This window comes from Triturus cristatus, chromosome 2_1 (assembly GCF_964204655.1).
Source record: "Triturus cristatus chromosome 2_1, aTriCri1.1, whole genome shotgun sequence".
Taxonomy (NCBI): Eukaryota; Metazoa; Chordata; class Amphibia; order Caudata; family Salamandridae; genus Triturus; species Triturus cristatus.
In genome coordinates, this window is record NC_140581.1 from 583,111,641 (window position 1) to 583,135,705 (window position 24,065).

At 42.5% G+C, this 24,065-nt stretch overlaps 1 protein-coding gene across 2 annotated transcripts in view; it reads right to left on the reverse strand.

The window, feature by feature from the left end:
• Positions 1 to 24,065, reverse strand: part of ARB2A (ARB2 cotranscriptional regulator A) — a 1,780,167-nt gene that overhangs the window by 1,622,005 nt on the left and 134,097 nt on the right. For both annotated transcript variants that reach the window (XM_085632474.1, XM_085632472.1), the window contains exon 3: positions 1,832 to 1,955. In XM_085632474.1, coding sequence (XP_085488600.1) covers positions 1,832 to 1,937 — 106 coding nt within the window. In that variant the 5' untranslated portion in view covers positions 1,938 to 1,955. The remainder of the gene's footprint in view (positions 1 to 1,831; positions 1,956 to 24,065) is intronic.

The window sequence follows — 24,065 nt, forward strand, 5'->3', positions numbered from 1 at the left end:
GAAAAGTGCTGCACATCAATTAAGCACAGTCTCTTTGATGGAATGAGGTGGAGGAGACCTTTAATAAAGAACCAAAATCTAATTTTGGTACTTGAGCCACTTGTTTTGCAGTGTTTAGGTCAAGGCTGGATTGGATCGTCTGCTTTGCACCTTTTGTTTCTAACAGTGCCAATAATAAACACATTTGCCTTTTTGACAGGAAGAAACTAGCCCCATCGTTTGCCTTTGTAGTAAGATATGGACTTCTTGTGCATGAAACTGGTAGAAATTAATACATTTGGGTTCAATAGTAGGAGGAGTTGGCTTTAACCTCTAGACATAACCATCATGCACACCACGAGACAGCATTTATATATGGACATCTTGTGGCAATCCGATTTGCTTTGGAGTGCTTGCTGCATCCAAACAGATGTCAGGAGAGTGGGAAGAAAAGTGTTACTGCTTACTATTATTAAATATTCTAACTACTCTAGGACATCTTGCAGTAGGACTATTTCCTCTTCTCCAGTTCAGCAGTCAGAATGGTTCAGATGGATTAAAGCATTTTCAACCATCACTTCTGTGTTAGTAATCAGAACCATTAGCCACCCTGATTTATTTTGTAATACTTTACTCTTTATCAACTAGATGCTTAAATATGCGGTCCCCGGAGGTCTGTACCGAGTAGGTGGAACGGAAAAGGATCTGCCTTGAGGCGAGTGTGACTACAGGCCACCCTCTACCCCCGGAGGTACCATGATGCATAATTGCAGAATCATTTAGATTATAAAACAATGACACCTAAAGGGTGGTAACTGTATATACCTTTTAATTTTTCTCAGCATGCAAATGGTGTGCACCCAGTGAGAACGGACAGGAGTGGCACCAGGGAACTATTTTTCCCACGGTCCTGAAGAACAGCCAATTAGGGGCACAGCTCGAAACATGTTGACCATTTAGGAGAATAGATTCATTACCAATCTCGTATCCTAAAATAAAAAACCCTACCATTTTTAACCATACCGACTCGAGGTTGTAATAAATTAAGGAATACCTACTAGCCAGGTATTTTTAGACACGCACCATCAACCCTCAACTCCCCTTTCCTTCCTAGAACAACCACTATTTCATCGCATTTTAACAAAAGAAAGTGCTCCCGCATAAATTGTAGGTCGTAGCAATCCCGCTCCAAAGTGGAACAGAATGGACCAGATGATGAAGTATGTCACCAAGGGGTAATCCCTGGTGGGTGAGGGTTTCATAAGAAAAACATTTGTTTTTCTTCCATGGAGAGTAGTTTGTACAAAACGAATCTGGGTTTTTCTTTTTTTGATATACAATATAATAAATATGTATCTGACCAGGTATGCCCGCCTTAAGGACTGTTGTGCTGCTGCATAGTATTGCTTTCAAAACACTCTGGCTTATGTTGCCAAGAAAAAGATACAAGAAGTTAAAACAGTGTCCATTGTCTCTACTCATCTTGCTCTCAAACTTGTTACAATATCTATTTTATAATGCTATTTTTTGAACAACTGTAAACAATTATCAACAAGCAGAAAAAGTGTGGACAGAAAAATATTAAGAGGTAAATGTAATCTTTTCAGAAAGAAAAGGCTCAAGCAGCAGAAGTCTAATGCCATATTCAGTGGTCAGTTGAGAAATGCATCTGAAAGAACTGTGCTGATGTAGAGCTTTATGAAATGGTGGTCATAACGAGGCAGCTTCCCATTATCCCCTACAGCCTCTACCTTCAAGGATTTGTTTAAAAAAAAAGTTTACATAAATATTGAATATTTACATTTCAACATCGTTAGACAAAAGATAACCAAATAAATTATCATACTACTACCTTTAAGAGCAGTGGTCTTCTCTTTTTCTTCCGGACCGACTGGCTCTGGTTGTGCCATATTTACCCAACGCGTCAAAACAATAGCAGTGAAAAAGGAGATGGACATCAATCTTCCCAGGATTGCCTACAGCCAAAAACCCAAGTAATTTAGTATAATACAATATTTTCATTTTTTCATTTGGTTTTACAGTATTTCAGTATAAGTAATGTTAGTGATGAATGAGAAAAATTCCTAGCTAGCATAACGGAAAGTTTCAATTCTATTAAGGATACGGAGGCGAGGATTAGACTGTTCTTACTTCTTTAATTGAGCACCATTATAAACATTTATTCAAACATTACAAAATTACATTTCCCATTAAACATTGGGAAAGAATCAGAAGAAATAATCCAATCAGGGGGGAGCATATCCTTGAAGAATGCTCTATCTCCCTCTTTCTTCCTGCGAATACAGCCCAAAAGATCGGACTTTATTCCTGCTTGGAAGAATCTGCACCTGAAAGAAAGTGACACATATGTAATACTTTGTTTAGGAAGGGACAACAAAAATTGCAGATTGTCAATTTTAAACCACCATTAGAATAGACCAAGCTTAAACAGTTAAGTCTACCTGTAACGTATGAGCATGTTTGAATACTCCATGATCAAGTTACTCTTTCAAAAGGTGGAAGTAATAAGAACATACCACTGCAGGTGCGCTAATCCTCGCCTCCGTGTCCTTAATAGAACCAAAACTTTCCATTACAGTAGCTAGGAAATTTTTCATTTTATGTCAGGACCCGAGGGCGTGGATTAGGCTGGTTCAAAGCTTTTCCACCACTAAAGATGCCAGGTTTGGTACCAGTTTGAAGTAAAGTCTCTTAAACGTAGAAGCTGAGTACTGAGCTGCTGCTCTAAATGAGCCCCCAAAGAAAAGGCTTTGGAAGCCATGGCTCCCTTAGCAGGATGAGTTCCAGATTTGGAGGTATCAATGCCACGGACCCACCTGGCAACAATAGGGGAGGAAACAGCTCTGTACGGTTTCGTAATGGAAATAAGCAATTGCTGTTCACCTTGAGGTCGAATGTCCGTCATAGATTCATGGGCTTTAATCGCCCATACCACACGCAATTTCAGAACATCTGGCAAGGACAGGAATTAAACCATTTTTTTTATTTCACTTAGTTCGCCTGGAAATAAAAAAGGCTATTCCTTCCGGAGTACACACTCTACCTGTTAAATCCAGTGCTCGCACATCCGAGACTCTGCGGCAGGACAACAGACACAATAATGTAGCCAACTTTGCTGACATCTGCTTTCTTGACAAATATTTGTTTCAGGGCCATGACTTATAAAGGCGCAAGACCTTGCTAACATCCCATAATGTTGAATACCTGCGTTCAGGAGGAAAGGATAACTTGATGCCTCTTAGGAGTTTGCAAAATAACGGGTGTTCACCTACAGGCCGCACCTCTACTGACGAATGACCTGCAGAAATGGATGATCTAAAGGTACTGATGGACCTGACCCTCCGAGGCCAAGGAGGCAAGGAAATTCAGAATGTGGACAACATCTGACCTCATAGGATCCACTTTCCTTTGACGTGACCAACCCAACCATTGGGACCAGGCAGAGCGGTATAGTTTATTTGTGCTATCCACATAGGATTTGGCGAGTAAGAGGGCAGCTTCCCGTGAAATCCCTGAGACGTTTCAGCTCTTTCGGTAATCCTCCGTGCTATGAGACAAAGGGAGCCCGCTAGGACCAGTGAAGAGGATTCCGGTGGGGATCCCGGAGTAGATCCATAAATAGGTGTAGAGGACTTGGAAAATCCCAAGAAAGTTTCAACAGAACTGGAAACCAAACTTGAGATCTCTGAATCAGGGTGATAAATACCTGATCCAACTGCTTTCTCCAAATCTACGTCGATAACCTCATTATCATGGAGAAAGGAGGGAACACATGCCCAGTATTCTTGTCCAATCTTGGAGGAAGGTCTCTGTCGCCAATGCTTACCATTCATCGAACCAGCTGCAATATCTGTTCAGTTGACAATACAGCCGGCAGGCGAACAGGACCACGACCGGCGCTGACAAAAACACAGGGTGTAAAAATCTGCTTGATAGAGGATTGCGCTTTTATCAAGGGAGTTAAAATTATTGATGAATTCCCCCAATTTGCGGTTAATGGGATCCCCAAAGAGATTCCCCTGTGCAATGGGGCCACCTCGGAGCGCAATAATTCCCCCCGCTTTGGATCAATGTTGATTAACAGGGCTCTGCGACTGCGCCTCGTCGCAGAGAGCATGCAGTTGGCATTTTCTTAGGAAAATTATTGATCTGTGTGCCCAATCAGAAAATGCTTTTGTGGAAAACAGGGTCCCCGATGTTTTGCCATCTTCTACCATTCCCAGGATCTTGGAGCCAGGGACAGCCATGTTCAATAACGTATTCTGGCATGGTCGCCAGGATCAGTCTATTCCCTTTTTAGGATCCTTCACAAATTTACCTAAAAAGGTAGTAACCTTGGCATCAATTTCTGTAGTTAGAGAGACCTTGCCCTCCAGAGAAGGGTGCAGACACTCCGCCCTGAGGCAGCTATGCACCCTTTTAATCGAGCGGCTTCCTTAAAAGGGTTGACACATAGGACGCCACCTATAGTGCTGGGGACCATTCCTCGGATCGCGGTTGCAGTCACTCATCAGGATCCAGCATATCAGATTCAGGGGCATGGGAAGGAATCTCTGGGTCAACATTATCCCCAGGGTTGCCAGACGGGCTCCAGGGCCAGTTTTGTGTGCCCTACGCATCCGAGGTATATGGGGAATCGTCCCCGTTCAAGTGATCAGGAGAAGGGGGGATCCCTCTGAGGTACCTGGGGTCTGAGGGACAGCGTGGGAGTGGGTAGGGGGATCGTTATGATTCCAAGAAGGCCTTCTTTAGGTGGGCAAATGCGTCCAGCTCAACCCTGGGGTCGTCTGCACGTTTGCCTTTGTGTCTGACGATGGTGCCAAAGGCTGCCCTGGAGTTAGGGGTGTTAAAAACCCAGTTGAGTCTTCCCTTGCTTTGAGGGGTCAATGGCACTGCGCTTAAATGGCGAGACTTTTTTGCTCCAAGGGTGCCACCGAGACAGCTTTGGAAACGGATACATCCAAAAGCAAACAAAAGTGATCTATTGGGAAGTAAGTAACCTCCTCTTCCTCCATGTACTCCTCAGGGTCAAACATCTCGTCAAGGGGATTGGGATCAATCCTGTAACAGAGGATAGTAAGGGTTGGGCATTGCAAGTGGAATAGTCAGGTTCCTAAGGAACAGAAAGGTCGGCTCTGAGAAGGCCTGTGGGACAATACTCCCTCCGAATGCACTGGGATTAGTAAACTTTAGCCGATAGGGACGTGTCCCAACACTCAAGCCTTACCCTCACAGGTGTTCAGTCTCCAAGCGGTAGCTCTGGAGAGCCTAAAACAGTATGCAGTGATCATATGTGGGTGAAGAGAAAGGTAAAAAAAAAATGCCTACACAGCCCCATATGCCAAGCAAACGGTCGAGTTTCACCACGTTTAAAAAGAAGCAGGTGAAAATAACGCGACAGGTGATAAAGCACTCTGAGTGCGAAATTAAGGGCGCCCGGGCTCTCTATCGGTCGGCTGACCGCACCACGCAAACAGTGTCTGAGACAGAGGAGTGGGCGTGTAGTAGGGAGAAAGTTCAGTCGGTCATGCTGTGGGAAATTAACAGTGTTAGAAATAAACGATCAGTAAATACCCCACAGTAAGCCACACAATTTGCAATATACTTGCATAGTTATCAACGTTTAACAATGTCAGAAAAGCAATAATCACAATGGAGCGAATAAAGGCACTTAGCTGAGGCTGCTGGAACAACGAAGAAAGAGGGGGATAGAGCGTTTGTTGGAGGTTCTTCAAGGATATAATGAGCCTGCCCCTCCGCCTCCCCCCGACTGGATGGACTATTTCTTCTGTTTCTTTCCCAAAGTTTCATGGGAACTGTAGTTTTGTAATGTTCTAATAAAGGTTTATAATGGCTGCTGGTTCAAAATCCTCGTCTCCGGCTCCTGACATAGATATAAAAGTTTGTGACACATTACTAGTATATGTAGAGTTTCCATTACGCAAAACCTGAACAACTTTATTGATACCAGCCAAACATTAGCAGAGTTTTGGTGCATTTATTAATCTGCATATTATATGTGTGTCCATGACTAGATGCAAGGAACACCAAGGCAGGATGTTTTCACTACTGCAGACCAAGCCAAATGTGTTACTTAATTTAAGTGCGGCCCTGACTTATTTTCTAAGGCTAGGCACAATTGGGCTGGCAGGAGTAATTAATGATACGTTCAAAGGTTCCCCATACTACAGAAACCAAGAGCAAAATCTTTGGAGCAAGAACCAACGTGTTTCCAAACGATGATCTGCTGTTGTTGGGCCCTGCTTCACCATATTTTTACAAGCATCAGCTTTTTGCTTCTGGAACCTTGGGACAAGGGCAATCTAATAGCTGTATCACTGGACAGTTGTGACAAATTTTCTTGTTGTACATTTTTATTCAATAAAAGTCAATATGTAGACAATGTACTTCTTTCTGATAAACTGATATTGCAATTTAACACATGGTTAAAAAGAAAATCTAGAATGGTAGGTTCGAAAGGGTGGTCCAATGTGGTGCTCAGCAATACCAGCATTAGTGTGAATTTCGAGACAGGTTTAATGTTGAAATCTAAAATGTTATCACATTTCTTGAATCACCAAAAGACTGGGTAGTTTGCCTGGACACAGAGATTGAGTGAAGGGGAGGAAGTTAGGAAGCATATTGCTCTATTAAAATGTTGCTCTATTAAAATGTATAAACTGAAGGTTAGCGGTCCGGATCCTGGAAATAAAAACAGTTTCCTTGATAATTTAACAATAATGTGTTAGTATTTGGGCAGAGCTGTGAGTTCCTACTGCCTGAAGCAAAGGACATATTATTTGGGGGTCAAGGACATCAAGTTTTCATGTTAATTTTTTTATTTGGACATGTAGGCCTTATCTCTGCAACACTTTGACAGCCGTTTTACAGTACAACATTCTGGATCTGTTAAAGAGCATTGTCTGCAGTTAAGGTAAGATTTGCACCCATATGTTCGTGCTGTTCAAACTTATATTTATGGTTCATTAATGTAAAGCCTTTAATAATCAGGTGAGAGCTCTGAGAAAATGCTGGGAGTTCTGATTGCACTACAGAGTGTGGTCCAGTATAAAAATTTACACACACATTTGCAAAGTTTAAGAATTTGAGTCTACGTGTACTGCTCCCAAAATGCTCTCTGCTAGGAGAAGAAAAACATTTGATAAACTGTGCAATTTTAGGTGCTATTTATTGAGCCATCGTTTAGTGAAATGTTTATGATACATGCTAGTATTTGCAAACAATAGAAAATTCGTGTAAACAGAGTTTCAACAAGATTATGAGCAGCAAGAAATAAAACAAACGTTGGCAAAGACATTAGGTCTGGAGCCGATTACCATCCTTTTGGTATTGCTAATGTATGACTTGTTTTGGCATAGTCTTTTTTTTTTGGTGTTGAAATGTTTTATTGAGTTTTATAAGACGAATACATCAGAGCATAAACAACAATAAATAAAGAGAAAATAAGTCCATGTTGAGAGAAACAGTGCAATAAGGTACTGATGAATAAATACGATATAAATATGCATTTAAATAAATAAATACTAGTTGAAGTAACAATTAGATCAAAACATAGAATGATACATAATAAAAAATAACCTACAAGGAAAAGAAAAGGGGGAAGACTTAGAAAATAAAAGTGCAGAAAATATAAATGAATAGAACGAAGGAAAAGTAATTAGATAGAGACAGAAGAACGCATCAACGGATGAAGCAAAGGATGAAGAAGGCAAAGAAAAGAGATAAACAAAGGACAAAAGAGGGTAAAAGCTGATTAATGTGCTTGGGTAAAAGTGGAAGCAGGGGGTTCAGCAGCATTTGATTTAAGAAATGGAGACCAAATTCGGAGAAAAATGTCAGCTTGGTCCTGAAGATTATAAATTATGCGTTCATGGGAGGCTGTTTGCATCATTGCCACCAACCAATCTTCCTGAGAGGGAGGTAAAGATGATTTCCAATGACGCAGTATACATATTTTGGCAGTAGCAATTGAGGTATGAAAAAGGCGGAGTTGTGGTTTCGAGAGCTTTGGGGAGTGACGTAAATCATGCAAGAGAATGTTAGTTGGTGTGAGTGGCAATTTTAGGGGCATAGTGGAGTTCAAAGTAGCACCAATGTAAGTCCAATAGGATTGGATACTAGGACATTCACAAATGATATGAGTAATATCACAACCTGAATTGGAACATCTCCAGCAGTTAGAATGAGAGAGAAGACCAGCTTGGTGTAATTTGAGTGGAGACCAATGCCAATCATGCAGTATTTTGAAGAGACAAAATTTGAGCCTTGATTCTCGGGCTCCCTTATTTAAATTCTCTAGAAGCAAGTCCCATTCAGTATCGGAAAAGGAAATTGAGAGGCGAGATTGCCATTTACGCTGAAGATCGTGTGAAAGAGATTTAGAAAAAAGATGAGACGAAAATTTTTTGTATATACCAGAAGTAACACCTTTAAATTTCCCCCAAATGTGCAAATAGGATAATATAGGGGAGTCTTGCAGTAGCCACGGTGATGACCCCATATGGGTCTTCAAACATTGCTGAAGCTGAAGGTATTTAGAAGAATGATGTAGGGGAAGATCAAATTCTACACTAAGCTGAGAGAATGGTTTAAAATCCCCATCATGCAGAAGTTGATCCGGACAGAGGATACCTGCAGCTCGCCATTCAGGCCAGGATAACATACGACCATTGATACGAATACCCGAATTATTCCATAGGGGAGCCTTGATATGGATTCTTGGATTTGAGCCTAACAATCTATGACTTCTCTGCCAGGATTTATGCATGGCAGATAATATCGGGTTTTTCGGGTCAAGGCGACTAGTGCCACTACCATACAGAGGAGTAAGATTCGATTCTGAGGATAGGAGATGTCGTTCTATTTGAACCCATTGTGGTAAGTCTTTGATACCAGGTAAAAAATATGAGAGTTGGGAGATATGTAACGCCAAAGAGTAGTGTTCAATGGATGGAAGGCCAATTCCGCCAGATAACTGATGAGCCTTTAACTTAGTTATAGCAAGGCGAGGCTTAGCGGTACCCCAAATGAAAGTTTTAATCTGGGCATCTACTGATCGAAGTAAGGATAAGGGAATCTGTAGGGGAAGCATACCTAAAATGTATATAAATCTCGGAAGAGTAAGCATTTTAACAGCCTGGGTTCTACCCCAAAGAGAAAGACCCAAAGCCTTCCATTTATCAAAATCCCGTTGCATTTGGGAGATAAGAGGAGACAAATTATCTGCAACCATGTTTTGTAACACTTTATTAACTAGGACACCCAAGTATTTGAGGCGTGAAGGCTGCCAGTGAAAAGGAAATCCATAAATGGCTGCTTTTGTGGTACCATTAGAAATGTGTAAAGCCTCACTCTTGTCCCAATTAATCTTGTAACCTGAAAAAGAAGAGAAATCATTAATAATTTGAAGAAGAGAAGGGATCGACCGAGGAAGACGAGTAAGGGTGAGTAAAATGTCATCAGCATACAGGTATATTTTTGAATGTCCAATTGGGAGGGGGACACCAGAGACCTCATCAGATTGCCGAATGGTAGCAGCCAGAAGAAACAGAAGGGGGGATAATGGACAACCTTGGCGTGTCCCTCTCTTAATCGTAAAGGTTTCAGACAGAAACCCACCACAATTCACCTGGGCAGAAGGGTGATTGTACAGTAAGCGTACCTTATCAATAAATTTCGTACCTAAACCAAATCTATCCATGACCGTGAAGAGATAATTCCATTCGATGCGATCGAACGCTTTTTCTGCGTCAAGTGAAAGGGCTAACGCATCTTCTGTAAGATGTTGAGCCGACCACAGTGCATGGGCCAGAGAACGCAGATGGTTCCGGGAAGAACGTCCCGGTACAAAGCCTACTTGAGAATGGTGTATCAAAGAAGGCAAGACTTTACGCAAACGAGATGCAAGAATACTAGCCAGGATTTTAATATCAGAGTTCAACAGAGAAATGGGACGATAACTGCTGCAAAGCTGGGGATCTTTACCTGGCTTCGGAAGCACAACAATAATAGCTTTGTTAGAAAGGGGGCCTAGTGAAGATGCACTATCCGCCTCCTGGAATGCGGCATGTAGAGTGTCAATAATATTGTGACCTGCCCATCGATAAAATTCAGGAGGAAATCCATCCTCTCAAGGGGCCTTGTGGTAGGGCAGGGCAGCGACCGCACTAGAAACCTCATCCCTGGTAATTTCACCCTCGAGAATGGCTCTGCCATCCGCTGAGAGAGAAGGAAGATGCACCTTTGCAAGAAATGCTGTCATCTTATCCGAATCCATTCGATTATCAGAAGTATAAAGGGATTCGTAAAAGGAGGCAAACTCATTAACAATGTCTTGAGGCTTTGTGCACAAGTGTCCTTGCGCAGATCTGATGGCCGGAATGGCCATAGACGCCTCCCTCTGACGCAACTGCGCGGCTAATAACCTTCCCGCCTTTTCCCCTTGCTCGTAATGTCGACCTTTCATTTTCTGTAAAGCGTATTCTGCTTTAGATGTAAAAAGACTGTTTAAGGCCATTCGGGCTTGTTCGAGTGATTTACGATTTTGTAAGGACGGAGATGTGATGTACAGGCGAGAATAGGTTTGTATGTCATGTTCGAGCTCAACTGGTCTCCTTGCATTTTGCTTATTAGCGATTGCTGCATCACGCATTAATTGTCCCCTTAAAGTAGCCTTAGCTGCAGCCCAAAGAGTCCTGCTGGAGGCCACGGACCCCTGATTAGTAGAAAGATAATTTTGAAGGTGTGATTGCAATTGGGATTTACCGGTAGGAGTCCTGTGGCGTTGAATATTCATTCGCCAGGGCTTACGTCCAGGCCTAGAAAGTCCCAGTTCAAGGGAAAGGAGAACCGGAGAGTGGTCAGACAAGGCCGCTTCCAGAATGCAGGAAGCTGTGACCAATTGAACTGCGTTATGTGAGATGAGGAAATAATCAAGACGAGAAAATGTACCATGAGCCGATGAAAAGAAAGTATATTCCTTATCCGTTGGATGGCTGAAACGCCAATGGTCAACCAACCCAATATCTGATATGATGTCACCTAACAAAGCTCTATCTGACGCATTGCCCCTATCTAATGGGCCAGTTTTATCTAGAATGGAGTCTTGCGTCACATTCCAGTCTCCGCCAATCAAATATTGCGATGCATTAATTTCGAGCAGCAGGCGGGATAATTGAAGAAAGAATGTTTTTTTGGTACCCGTGGGGGCATAAACAGACCCTACACAAATGTGAGACTCTCCAATTTTAAGTTTAGCAAATACATAGCGGCCATTTACATCTGACCATGTTTTAGAGACAGTGACCGGAAGGGATTTGCGAAGGAGGATTGCAACTCCACACTTGCGGAGGGGACCTGCGTCCGTGGATTCATCTTGTTGGATGCTGCTATGTATAACCTTGCCCACCCAATCTCTACAAAGTTTATCCGATTCTAGAGCATCTAAATGGGTCTCGTGAAGCAAGGCCACATCTACATGCTTAGTCTGAAGGTAAGAGAGTACTTTCTTCCGTTTTATGTAATGGGTGAGACCATGTACATTCCGAGTAATTGCATTAAGAGAATGTGTTTTTGCCATATTAGAATAATGCAAATATCAGAAACAGGAGAATGAAGCACAAAACAACGTGTTGAACCAAACAAAGGAAAAAGGAAGAGAAATGACAAAAAGAAGGGGAGACGGAAATAAAATAAATGGAAACGATACTCTGATTTAAGTGAGATACATGAAGGAGACAATAAGAAGAGTAAGGAAGAAAGGAGATGAGATTTAGAGAAGTGATACAATAATAAAGAAAACTATAAAATATTGAATAGTAGCAAGTAAAGATCAAGAAACCGTAAACTGTTACCCGCGGGTCTGGGCGCACTAGAGCGCCGCCGCGGGAAAAGACCCCACAGAAAAAGAGAAAGGGTTAGGAAGGTAATAATAATATAGAAGGAAAGCCCAGAAGAGCATTGTGAAAAAGAACATAAGTACGATAGAAGAGTAGAAAGAGCAAAATAGAAATTGAGAAGCAGCATTACTTAAAAAGAGAGATCTAGTAATAATTAGATGTAAAATAACCTAAGAGCATAAGGCATACAATGCGCATATAAATAAGCATAGACCAACATGCAAGCGTGCAAATAGAGTAATAAAACTATAATCAAACAATTAGGCACCAAGGCACCCAAGTAAATGCAGAACCAGTAAAAAAATATGCAGTAAATTGTAACATGGAGAGCAATGAATACAGGAAGAAGAAAGAGTAATATTATAAAGCAGAGAAATAACAGAAAACAGAGTGAAAGAGAAAGGAAATAAAGTAGAAAGCTAGTGAGAAAGAGATGAAAAGGCAAACAGACATTATAAGAACAGCAAAACATGTCGAAAATGCGGTAATTAATTAACAATAGAAACAAGACTCACAAGGAAAAGGAGTCTACAGTTAACTGCCAATAGGACTGAAGATAATAACTTCCAGGGGTGAAAGAATTATTCAGTCCGCATCTGAAGGAGTTTTAAGAGGAGAACGGGACTGGTCTCTTTGCAAATCTTGTGGAAATGTAGCAGCCGAAACCGATTGTAGTGCAGATTTCCTATCTTCTTGTGAGCGATGAAGTCGTTCAAAATCCCTACCCCGAGGTCGAGGGCTACTGGGAGGGCGCCTGCTGCGATCTGACAATGGAGTAGAAGACTTAGAGGGTGATTGGGACTGAACTTGCTGTGAAGATGTAGTGAGAACCTCCATATCTTGAGGGTGAAGACAGTCCAAAAATTGCTGAAGATGCTCTGGGTCAAAAAAGTCCTTAGAGACTCCATCCTTGGTAACGCGAAAACGTGCAGGCTCAAATAGGCCATACTTGATGCCTAATTGACGTAATTGAGGTCGCATGGAGAGAAAGGCTTTCCGCCGCTCATTGGTTTCCTTGGAGAAATCAGCTGCCATATGAATGCGATGGCCTTCAAAGGAGAAGGAGCCTTGAAGCCGAGCAGCAGACAGTAATTGTCTTGTTTGTTCATGGCGAAGAAAACAGGCAATGATCGGCCGTGGGCGCGCAGCAGAATCACCACGTGGAGGGCCAATTCTATGAGCCCGCTGTATCTCCAGAGGTGGATTGAAAGAAATGCCAGTCAGCTTTGGAAGTATACGACACAGAAATGCACTGGAACTCTGCCCTTCAATGCGCTCTGGAAAGCCAAAAAAACGGATGTTGTCCCTCCTACTTCTGTCTTCCAAATCAATGAGTTTGCTATGGAAGAATAAAAGGTCCCGGTCTTTATTTGGAAGGGAGTCCAATCGATTCTCCACTGCCAGAACTCTAGAGTCAAGGGATTCAATCTTCGCATGAAAGCTGGTGATTTCTGTTTTAATTGATTTAGTCTCCTCAGCTAATGATGTAATTGTAAGGTTCATGTCATCTAATCGACGACTAACCTCAGATATTTCATGCAGAATACGTTGCAGGGTTGCCGCCGACGCCTGCCCACCATTAGAGGCCGAAGCCTGAGGTGAAGCGGAAGGGGAGGAGGCATTGCCTTTTGTTGGCATATTGGTGGACTGTTTAAGAGCTTCTGCAAAAAGAAGTGGTTTAGAAGTCTTATTTCCTTGCTTAGGAGCAGACATTTGAGGAGAGTATTTGATAGAAACTTTGAAAATATGTGAGGACGTCTTGCCGTTAGGAAATGCTTATATGTAATCACAAAAAATACAGTGAAGTACCAGGACATGCAAAAGCAATACAATTAATAACTGTATATGTATGATGATAATATGCTAATTACCCAAAAGGAGCTTATGTCGCATTCCCAGTCACTAAAATGCAAAAGTACATCGTATAGAGGAGAAATCACTGCTTAGTAACCCCCAAAAACCATGAGCACAGTATAATTACATTTGTGGATATAGTATCAGCTGCCGCTGTGCTCCAAGGCGCGTAAATAGAACTGAGATAAAATGAAACAGCATATGCGCGCTTATGGCGATGGTAAACACAATTGCATTTACAGCGAAATAAACAAGACTGCAGAATGCAGAGTAGTCATGGCCCATATCAGAGCAGAGAATACACAGCCTGACTGAAAAGGTTGACGAGAGCACTATAATGACATTGGAAGAAGGCACACTCTTATGTGAGTCACACAGACTGCGCTAAAGAAAGCCATTTCCATGAAGCACCAGCTGTTACCAAAGTCAAAGGGCGCGAAACTGCAACTGTAGCAAAGGTGAAACAACTCATGGAAGGGCGAAAAGGTTCAGCTTGGAAGTTCAGTTTAGTGTGACGAATCATGAATTTTACTTGCTAGAGGGTCGCTAACCGTGCAGAGGATGAGGCGCACAATGACTGAATGAGGTGGGTGACAAAGGCGCCACAACAAAATTGTAGAAGGAATTAATCCTACCAGTAGCAGACCATCAGCGCGTCAAGAACCATGACTCCTGTCAGGTGATACTCCTGAAAGAAATATTGCAGCAGGCAAATTGAAGGAGGCGCGGCTACATGAGGAGGCAGATACTCAACAGCAGCAGCGAAGGCGTGACTTCATGAGGAAGGCGCTCGACAACAGCAACGAAGGCGCGGCCTCATGAGGAGGCAGGCGCTCGTCATCGGCAACGAAGGCGCGGCCTCATGAGGAAGCAAGCGCTCTTCAGCAGCAACAAAGGCGCGGCCTCATGAGGGGGCAGGCGCTCTTCGTAAGCAACAGAGGCGCGGCTTCAGGAAGAAGATGAGGCGGCCTAAGGAAATACGTCAGTCAGATCGCGCCGGACATGCAGCGCCACACAACCCCGTCGAGACGGTCAGCACCAGGGAGACTTCGCCGTCACATCGCTGAAACACGCCTAAATCTTGCCCACCACCTTCCGGCTGCCGCAGGGCATGTGAAGAGGACTCCAAAGCCGATGTGAGGTGAGAAATTTCCGTTAGGAGCCCATCCCGCGGCGGAGCTCACTCGTCAGGCGGCCATCTTCCTGCGTGGCCAGACCACGCCCCCGGCATAGTCTTTTTTAAACCTTTATGGTTGTGGGAGCTGCTGGGCCCTCAGCAATTATTAAATAAACATTCACAAAAGTGCACCTATGGTAAATGTCCTTGCTTAGTGCAGATTTGAGTATTTCAAGAAGTCACAAGCATTTACAGAAGTAGGCCTGGAAACAACAGTCCTAGAAAAAGTTTGTGAACTTCATTTAAATGTGAGCAAATATGCATGTGTCGATTTGCTCATGCAACAATCTGCTGAGAGTTTGCAAGTTCCCTTTCCCAACAACCTCTTTTTTCCCACCCTAGATAAAGTTTTACTTCTGCCCTTGTGAAGAGTACATTTCCAACCTTTCCTAGTGTAGGAAGAGATTAGAGAAGAGTTGGTGAAATCTGTTATGAATGCAAGTTTGTAGGTGTGCACAGACTTAAGGGTTTTCAAACCCTGGAACTATCACTTCACACTACTTCTGACCCCAATATGTAGATTTGTAAAATTGTGGCAAACTTAGAGCATTGCTACAGACTGCTGAGAAAACCTCAGATTCTACAAACACGGCAGCTCGCCTTATTTTTAACATCCCCAAACAGTTGGTCTCTCAGGCATTAGGGGAACTCCACTGGCAACCAATACGGAGTAGAATAATTTTTAAGGCTATATGCATTGCCTATAGGGCCTTACACAACTCCAGCCCACAATTATTTAGACAAAAGTTCATCTGGTACAGTCCTGCCAGAACAATGAGATCAGTGGATAACAGAGAAGTAGTGCCAACCTTTTAGAGAGCAAGCTGGAGAGGAAACAGTTGTGTGATTAGCACCTCAAAGATATGGAACTCAGTACCTTAAGACAATCTTCTTAATTTCAGGAAATCCTGACTTTTCAATCAATAAACATAAGATAGTTTGGCTTAATTTTAAACCGTCTTGTGCCACTTTTACCTGGATAGCGCCAAGACACCTTCGGTTTCTCGAGCGCTCTTCAAACCATAATAACATAACATAAACCATGTTAGGATATGAGTCCTGGCATAATCCGAGAGACTATTATCAGGGCTCTGATATAAAGAGAACACTGCCATAGTTTTTCATCTCACTGCATGGGACCAAAGGGACAAGTGCATTTTTCTTTACAGGAAAAGTAGATTTATTAAGCGTCCCACCACATGGAGATGTTTTATAAAATTCGACATCCCTCTTTGGATCAGCGGTGATTAGGCCTACAGTCTATGTGTTAGCTTCCGTCGAAATTGAGGTTTTACTCTAAAAAGGACGGCATGTGAGGTAGGATTTCCTCAAAACAAGCATTAAACGTTTTGAAGATGTGGTGGCAGAAGATTAAAGCGTATGGTTGCTGTGCTTCTACTACCACAGAAAAAACCCCGGCCCCCCAAACACTAGCAACTATTATTGTTGCATTATATTTCAAGATAAAACTAAATTACTCATAGGATCTACAGAAAAGGAATGAAAAGCTTTGGTCTGCAACATTTATGCCTTTAATGCTATTATTTTCATGACCATCCGTAACATGTCCTGCTGCCTCGCAACAGACTAAATGAAAGAGAAATTAAAAGGTTAGCCCCAACAGTATGAAACGCCTGCACAATGATTTCCCTGCTCCCATGCATGTTTAGAATTGTTCCCCACTGACAGAAAAGATTCAGCATCACTTCGAAATACTTAAAAAAAAGAAAACAATGGGAGTACGCAGAGTCCATTTAGGCTCGGCTGAACTGTAGTTACATGGGGAGATACACAATGCCATTATCCCACATTTTAATTGCTTGTGTGGTGGCCTCAAAATGGGCAAGGGCACCAAAAACGGTTACTGCAGAGTATTTTGGAAGCCGCAAAAGGGAAGCACCGCTAAAATGAGTTTTATTTTTAATTAAATAAATAAAACAATAAAAAAGAAGCCATACCTTTCCTTGGGGACTGAATCCTTGAACCCGAGCTTTTGCTCTCGGTCTTTGCAGTGTTGGGACCCTTTGTGGTGGGTGGTATGATTACAGTAGCAGTCAATTTCTTGTAAAAGATGGCTGTGTATGTTTACCTCAAATGCTTTATTGGCAACGTTCATACTGGCAATTCAATGGTCACTATTATGCTAAGGGTCATTTATCAACAACATAATTGCTACTTTCAATAGGTGTACAATGTTGAGTCATCACATGTGGCTGCTTTTACTAATGTGGTGACACCATGACAAGGCCAGTAGACCTACCTTATATATACTGTGACCGCTTATACTGTGATGAGGCATCTGGTATAGGTGGGGGAGGTGAGAGGGTAGTGCTTATAGGGTTTAGGACCCACTAAGTGCGCAATGTGATATTGAGATTATTACCAAAGGTATCTCAATCTACCTGATGTACAGTTCTGTAATTTAATGTGCTGTATGTAGCGCTGCGTGCATTATAGAAGTACTTTTCCTTTATTAAAAAAAAAAAAAGTACTGACTGGACAATAATTTGAGGATTTTCGTTGCACGCCATCAAATCTGGATAACTAGCTCACACCACCTCCTCTGAGTAAGACTTCGACTGCTCTGCTTCACTACCCTGAGAGACTTGCATCCTCCTTTACAACTAATAACCCTATTTCTTACAGGGAAGTGAGTGAAAATGTTGCAATTAGATAGAATGTCATCCAGAAACCTCATTTCTGGAGTTCAGTAACCTGCTCTTCTGATGCATACTTCTAACTGCAGATTCTTCACCTTAGAGAGATTACCAAAGCAGTACATCCTCAAGGTAGATGGAGTGTGGAGTGAACCAAAACATCTCGCAGAACCGAGCAGGCTAGTGTTATTCCCGTCAGACCTGGCTGGCAAGGCAGTAATGCTTTGTGATAGTCTACACCAAAGTCCCAGTTTGGCAAATATCAAGAACACGTACCCCCTCAGTCAAAGCGGTGATAGTAGCCTTGGCTCTGGTGGAATGGGTTCATACCATCTGGGGATTGCTTCTTGGCATGTGAGTAGCAAATATTGAAGCAGGATTATCCTCTAGACCGGCTCCTCTTCTGCTCAACTTTCCTTACGCCAGAATATCCCACAAAATGCACATCCACTGGACAATCCTTGATACACTCAAAGCAACATCTTGAAGCCCTTTTGGTATTCAACTGATGGAGACTCTCCTCTTCTTTTGATGGCTGAGGGGGAGCAAAGAACGATCGTAGAGTGATTGATCACCTAACATGGAGTCAAGGCTTTCTGTAAGAAGGCCTCATGAGTCTTCAGCACTAATTTGTCTGGAAAGGTGGTGGTGTAGGGTGGCTGCACTGAAAGGGCCTGCAGTTCACTCATGAGATGAGCGGACGTAATCAAAATGAGGACAACGGTTTTCAGAGTCAGCAGCAGCAAGCAATTATGCATAGGCTCTAAGGGTGTACACGTAAGGAATGTCAAGACCAAGTTAAGGTCCCACTGAGGTTTCACAAAGGGTTAGGGAGAGAACATGTGTGTAAACCTTTAATAAACTTCACAACAGGTTGGCCCAACAAAACATAGAAAGACATTTTAGAGTGCCCACTGTAAGGCCTTGCTCTGCTGAGGACAGACTAAACAAAAGGAGAAATGTTGCTTGACCTTGCATGGAAAAGAACAAAATACAAAAACATATGCTGACTATGTTTGAAAATACAATGTGGCACAAAAACAAGCTTGATATTTGATAACATGTGTAAAGCAAATGCGGCCTACAAAGTTCATAGTTAGGCCTACATTGTGAAAATAACAATAGTTAGGCCTACATAGGGAAAATAACAATGGGCTATATAGGGAACACATTTAAAGAGGAAGTGTTGAATCATGCTTTACCGGTTGGCTGTAAGCTACTGAGGGCAAACTTAGGTAGCTTGTCGTCGCAGCAGTGGTGACAGAATTGGAGGACAGGTGCCCCTGGTGACTTATGCACTGTCTGACGGTTCCACGTCAACAGCCCCAAAAAGATTAAGTTGCCTGTTGCATGACTGGCTGTGAAGGATGTTGCTGTCCATATGCAAGCCTCTTGGTGTAGCTCCTAAATTTGCGGAACTGGTATGGAAATTGCTTTGCAAGGGTCAACAGCCACAAGGAATAAACTTTGCCCTACTATCTTTAAAGCACTCCAGAGCCGAGTCAGCCTTCTCTCTGAAGGTGAGATCCACCAAAGTACTGATCAATTAGCGATACCTGTACATCAGCAAAAAAAATTGGTTCTAGGCGTGTGGGCAAAGGACAACCCTTGTAAAGACCACCATGCCAGTCCACAGTTCCAGCCTGTGAGTTCTGCATGCATGGATCGTCTGAGCCAAAGAAGCAGTGATCTTTCCTGGGATAACTGGCAAGATCTCGCTGAACATGTCCCAAATGGCATGTGTATATCAACTCAAGAGACAAACTATGTTTACAGATCTCAGTGCTAGGCTGGCAGAAGGACACCTTTGCTTTCCAAAGGCATCAATCTTTTAGGTTTATTTATCAAGGGGATTGGTCAGAAATAAATTAAGATTCACCTTACTGTTCAAAGCCTGCACATTAGCACTTTTCGGAGTGGGATGTTTAGAGACTGGGCTCAGGCCTTTATCACCTGACAAATAATATGGTTTTGACCAGGTAGTCAAAGTGTCTGTGGGGGTCTGATTAAATGGAAGCAAGGGCTCGGATGTAGCAAACTTTCTGTTGAACATTGTCTCAAAAGAGGGCAGCTGTAACTCTAATACTTCAGCTGCCCTTCGAACTACCTCTGCAAATGAAGTACTTTCTTTCATTGGTGGCCCATATGGCAAGACAAGGTTTGTCTCAAGAGAGGTATCAAGCCCACTGGCATTCTGTAGATCAAGTAGTGAGGCATCAGTATATTGAGATGGGAGCAAGGCATGCCATCAGTACCCTAAGGTGCACTCTGTTCTGGCACAGGATCACTGGCTGCACTTATATAGGTTTGTGGAACTACATCAGTCGAGCTCACGGTGACGTCAGTTTAATGTATTTCACGGGTGTTGACACTGGATCATCAATAGATATCTGCAGAATCTGTATTTGAGACAGGGACAGGAGTGAATCTCTGGGTCAGAGTGGAAGACCATACTGAAATTGGAACTCACCCACTATTAGGTTACACAGGTACAGACAGCACTAGGGAAGTAACCTAATTGGAGGGCCATGCAGTTCCATGGGACACAAAAGTGCCAGTGGGAGCCAAAAGTTTAGTAAAGAATAGCAGCATGGCTTCTTTGAAGGATTAGATTTGCTATGGGGTGGATGATGGCTCAGAGAATTCATGGCATGTCGGGGCCAACTGAGAATCTTTTTCTGTGGCTAGTGACCTCGATGGAGTGCAACTTAAATACTGACACCCTCATGCCTTCTCTTTTAGAGTAGCGGGGTGAGGTTGAGTGCAGCTTTGCTTTCTTAAGCTTGCACTTTGATTTTGACTTACCAAAGATTTAGAGTGGAAAGTGAAGCGGCTGCGGGAACTGCCCTGAGAGGGTCAGCGACTTGAAGAGGGACCTATAGGAAGAATGGAACTCCATTCAGCCTCAAATCGCCTTCTGGTGCAGAAAGGCACACAACTTTGAGCTTTGTCAGGTGACCAGGCACCAAAGGAACCCCTTGTGATCTTCATCTGCTTCATGCAATCGCAGCACAGCTTGAAACCTGTCATTTTTGATATGGACATCATTCTCTTGCAGACAGTTCAAAGAGTAGTTTGTAGTCGTCAGAAGACTGACAAAGGTGGGAACGTACCAGTATTTTACCAATTCAAAGAGATGTGCCGTGCTCTAGGGCTGGGGTCACTCACTACCAATTTCATTTTACCAGGTTGAGGAACAGAAACCTTGTAGTTCTGCATCATATCAAAATACATGCCTTGAGAATACCTCAGAGGAAGGAGCAGACTGACTATTGAGGAGGGGAGCTCGAGGTACCAGTCGCAAAGGATAAATCACCAACAACGAAGGGCTTTAGGGAGCTCTGCAGGAAGAACTGAAGTTGGCCTGCTGTAACCGTGGGAACAATCTGCATGTCTAGGGATGGTGGCTAGGCTTTTGACCTGGGATTGCAAGCATTAGACCAGAGCAAAAACATTTTGCTTCTCGAATAACTGCAAGAATTTGGGGCTCGTGAACACGTCCACAAGGTCCATGGAGCATTAAAGAATGTAATGACAAACTGTGGAACTGCTACCCATCCCCTGAAACACAAAATTGCTGAAAATCAAATAGCAAAACCATAGTCAGTAGTTTAAGTTTGAGACAAAGAAACAGGACCTGTAATGGTGTGTGGCTAAGAAGACTCACAACTGGCGGTCTGGAGCTTTGTCCTGAGGAAGATCCCAAGAAGATGATTTTCCTTACCGTAGATGGTGCATGTGAGTGTGGCTACTTGTTATTTGTGCCAGTACTGCCTCCCCTAATCTGATTTAAAATGCAGCTTGTGTGTGAAAACACAGCAAAGAGCAGGATAGCCCACCAAGACTCATATGACAACAGCTCACAGGAAGTGCACACCCGACTCACTGAGGTACTGAACGTAATTCTGGAGTAAATGATAACTTTTACAGACACCGGAGTAGCTATACTCTAAACTGGAAGTAAATGAGCTCAGATCACTGTCCAGCAACTAGCCACCATGGCACTTGAAAAAGATGTAGCATGTATCAGATCCTTCTTGGTGCATACATGCAGGGTATAGGACCCTTAGTACACAGGACAAAGGTATAGCTGGCTTGAGTCACAGAACTATAGGTGTTCGGATAGGGAGCCCACTCGTCATACGATTATGTCAGTGCTTTGCATTTCATATGGGGGTTCTCTCTCTGCCAAGCTAAACTTTAAAATTTGATCTAGTCAGAGTGTAAAACTCCACCAGCACCCTCGTTGGGCTACTCAGAATACATAGAAAATGTTGTTGAGTACTATCAACTTAAGTAGAGAGATGCAGGTGATGGAGACCAGAATCCTACCTCACCATGTCACTTCCGTCTCAAATTTATCTAGGACAAAATCATAGTTACGAGTATCTTTCTAAGCCCCTCTGCCATCTACCCAATACCTACCTGATCTTGAGCATTTCCTGCTAAAACACCATATCTACGCCTACCTCAACAAGTTTACCCTCAGACCTGTGAATTTCCAAAATTCTACTATCAACCAAACTAATGGACAAAGCTTAACGCCTGGTTTCTTAACATACAGCAAAGTTGTCAGAGTATACATTTAGTAAGTAGTGTATCCATGAAGCGTGATGTGCTTTTGATCAGCCCCTCACTTAACAGGCACACAATAGGCTATGATGTCACCACCACTAGTAGCGGGGACAAGGTACATGCCTTTATGGTCCTACAGTACATCTTATATCTACAATGTCATTGGATTAGTTCTTATTCTTGCCATGGGCTTATAATGCAAAACGCAAAGGGAAAAACATACCAATCCCCTCCTATCTTTTCCAGTAGATAATGCCATTCCAGTCAATCAAATGCTTTCTCGCTATCAAGTGTTGCCATTAGCGCATCAGTGCTTGTATTCACATGAAGAAGGGTCACTAACACTATTATCAAGGTTTACAGGAGGTTGATCACCATCGAGCAAAACTGACCTGGTTAGGCAGAATCAAGAGTGGCAATAATTGAAGCAGCCTATTAGAAGGCACCCTGGCCAAAACTTTGCAGTCAAAATTAATAAAAGTTGGAGGAATATACAAACAGCAGATACTGTCCATGATTCTCTGGTTTGAGCAGTTACAGAAGACATTTACGGCCATGCAATGAAAAATCCCATTCTAAAGTGCTTCTTCATACATGTTTGCCTAATCAGTAATGTTTTATATTTGTAGAAAATGTACCTGTCAAACCATCAAATTCGGCAGCCGGATACGAGAACAATCAGACAATCAATAACTATCATTGAGATATATAGCTCAATAATAAAGTTATTGATTGTCCTCGTAGACAGTGTATATTTATATATATATATATTCACAGAAAAAACCATAGGTTTCAGGGGTGTTATAGTTAGCTGGACATTTCCCTCGTACAAAACCCTAGAAATTCCCCTGTTATAGTTAGTTCAGCTAACTATAACTCGCGCCCCCGCAATGCACTGCTGATGACGTCACATATTACATCACTCATGACATGGTCAGTGACATCACTCATGACATCACTGATGACATCACTGATGACGTCATCCATGTGATAAATTAGTGCATTTTCTCACACCCTAATATAACCTTTGATACACCGACTCAAAATTTCAAACGGCCATTTTGACAACCATAGATACTCCAATACCAATAACTACACACCAACTCATTGACTTTTAGGTCTACATACATGTCCACTCACTCACCTGTACAGTCACTCATACTTACAGTCACTCTGTGCATTTATGCACCTATATAGACACTCACACACCGCCAATCATCCATTGAGGTACTGACACATCTAGTCAGTCATGCAAATAATTAATCATAGTCCAATTTACTCACCTATACAGTTAAACACACTCAAGTTCACTTATTCATAAAAATACTAACAAATTCTGTGTCTTCCTGCAGAAAAACAAACAGCACATGACACAGATATCCTTGCACTATGGCGCATACAGCCACTCCCAAAATCACACACTCTCACATATAAATAGTTATATACTCTTACACACATATACACTGCGTTTCACATATGTAGTTGCTGACACATGTACAACTGAGATATACATTCAATCACTAACACACCCATACATACACCCACCCAACCATGCAGTCCATCACAGATGCACTCTTAAAACCATGCACCCACTGAATCACCCACTCACACATCTAGTCACAGAGTCACACACATCCTACCCACACAAACACTCAGGCACCCATACAGATACTCAGACAACCAATCAATAACCCATATAGACACTCATATAGCTATTCACAAAACCATGCAGCCACTTATACACCAACACAGACACATACAGACATTCACACAGTGTAGTCACTAGTCTGCAGTAAGATACATTTAATGACTCACTTATAGAGTCAGTTACGCACCTAGAAAATCATCCATTCACACACTTGTACACCCACTTATTTTTCAACA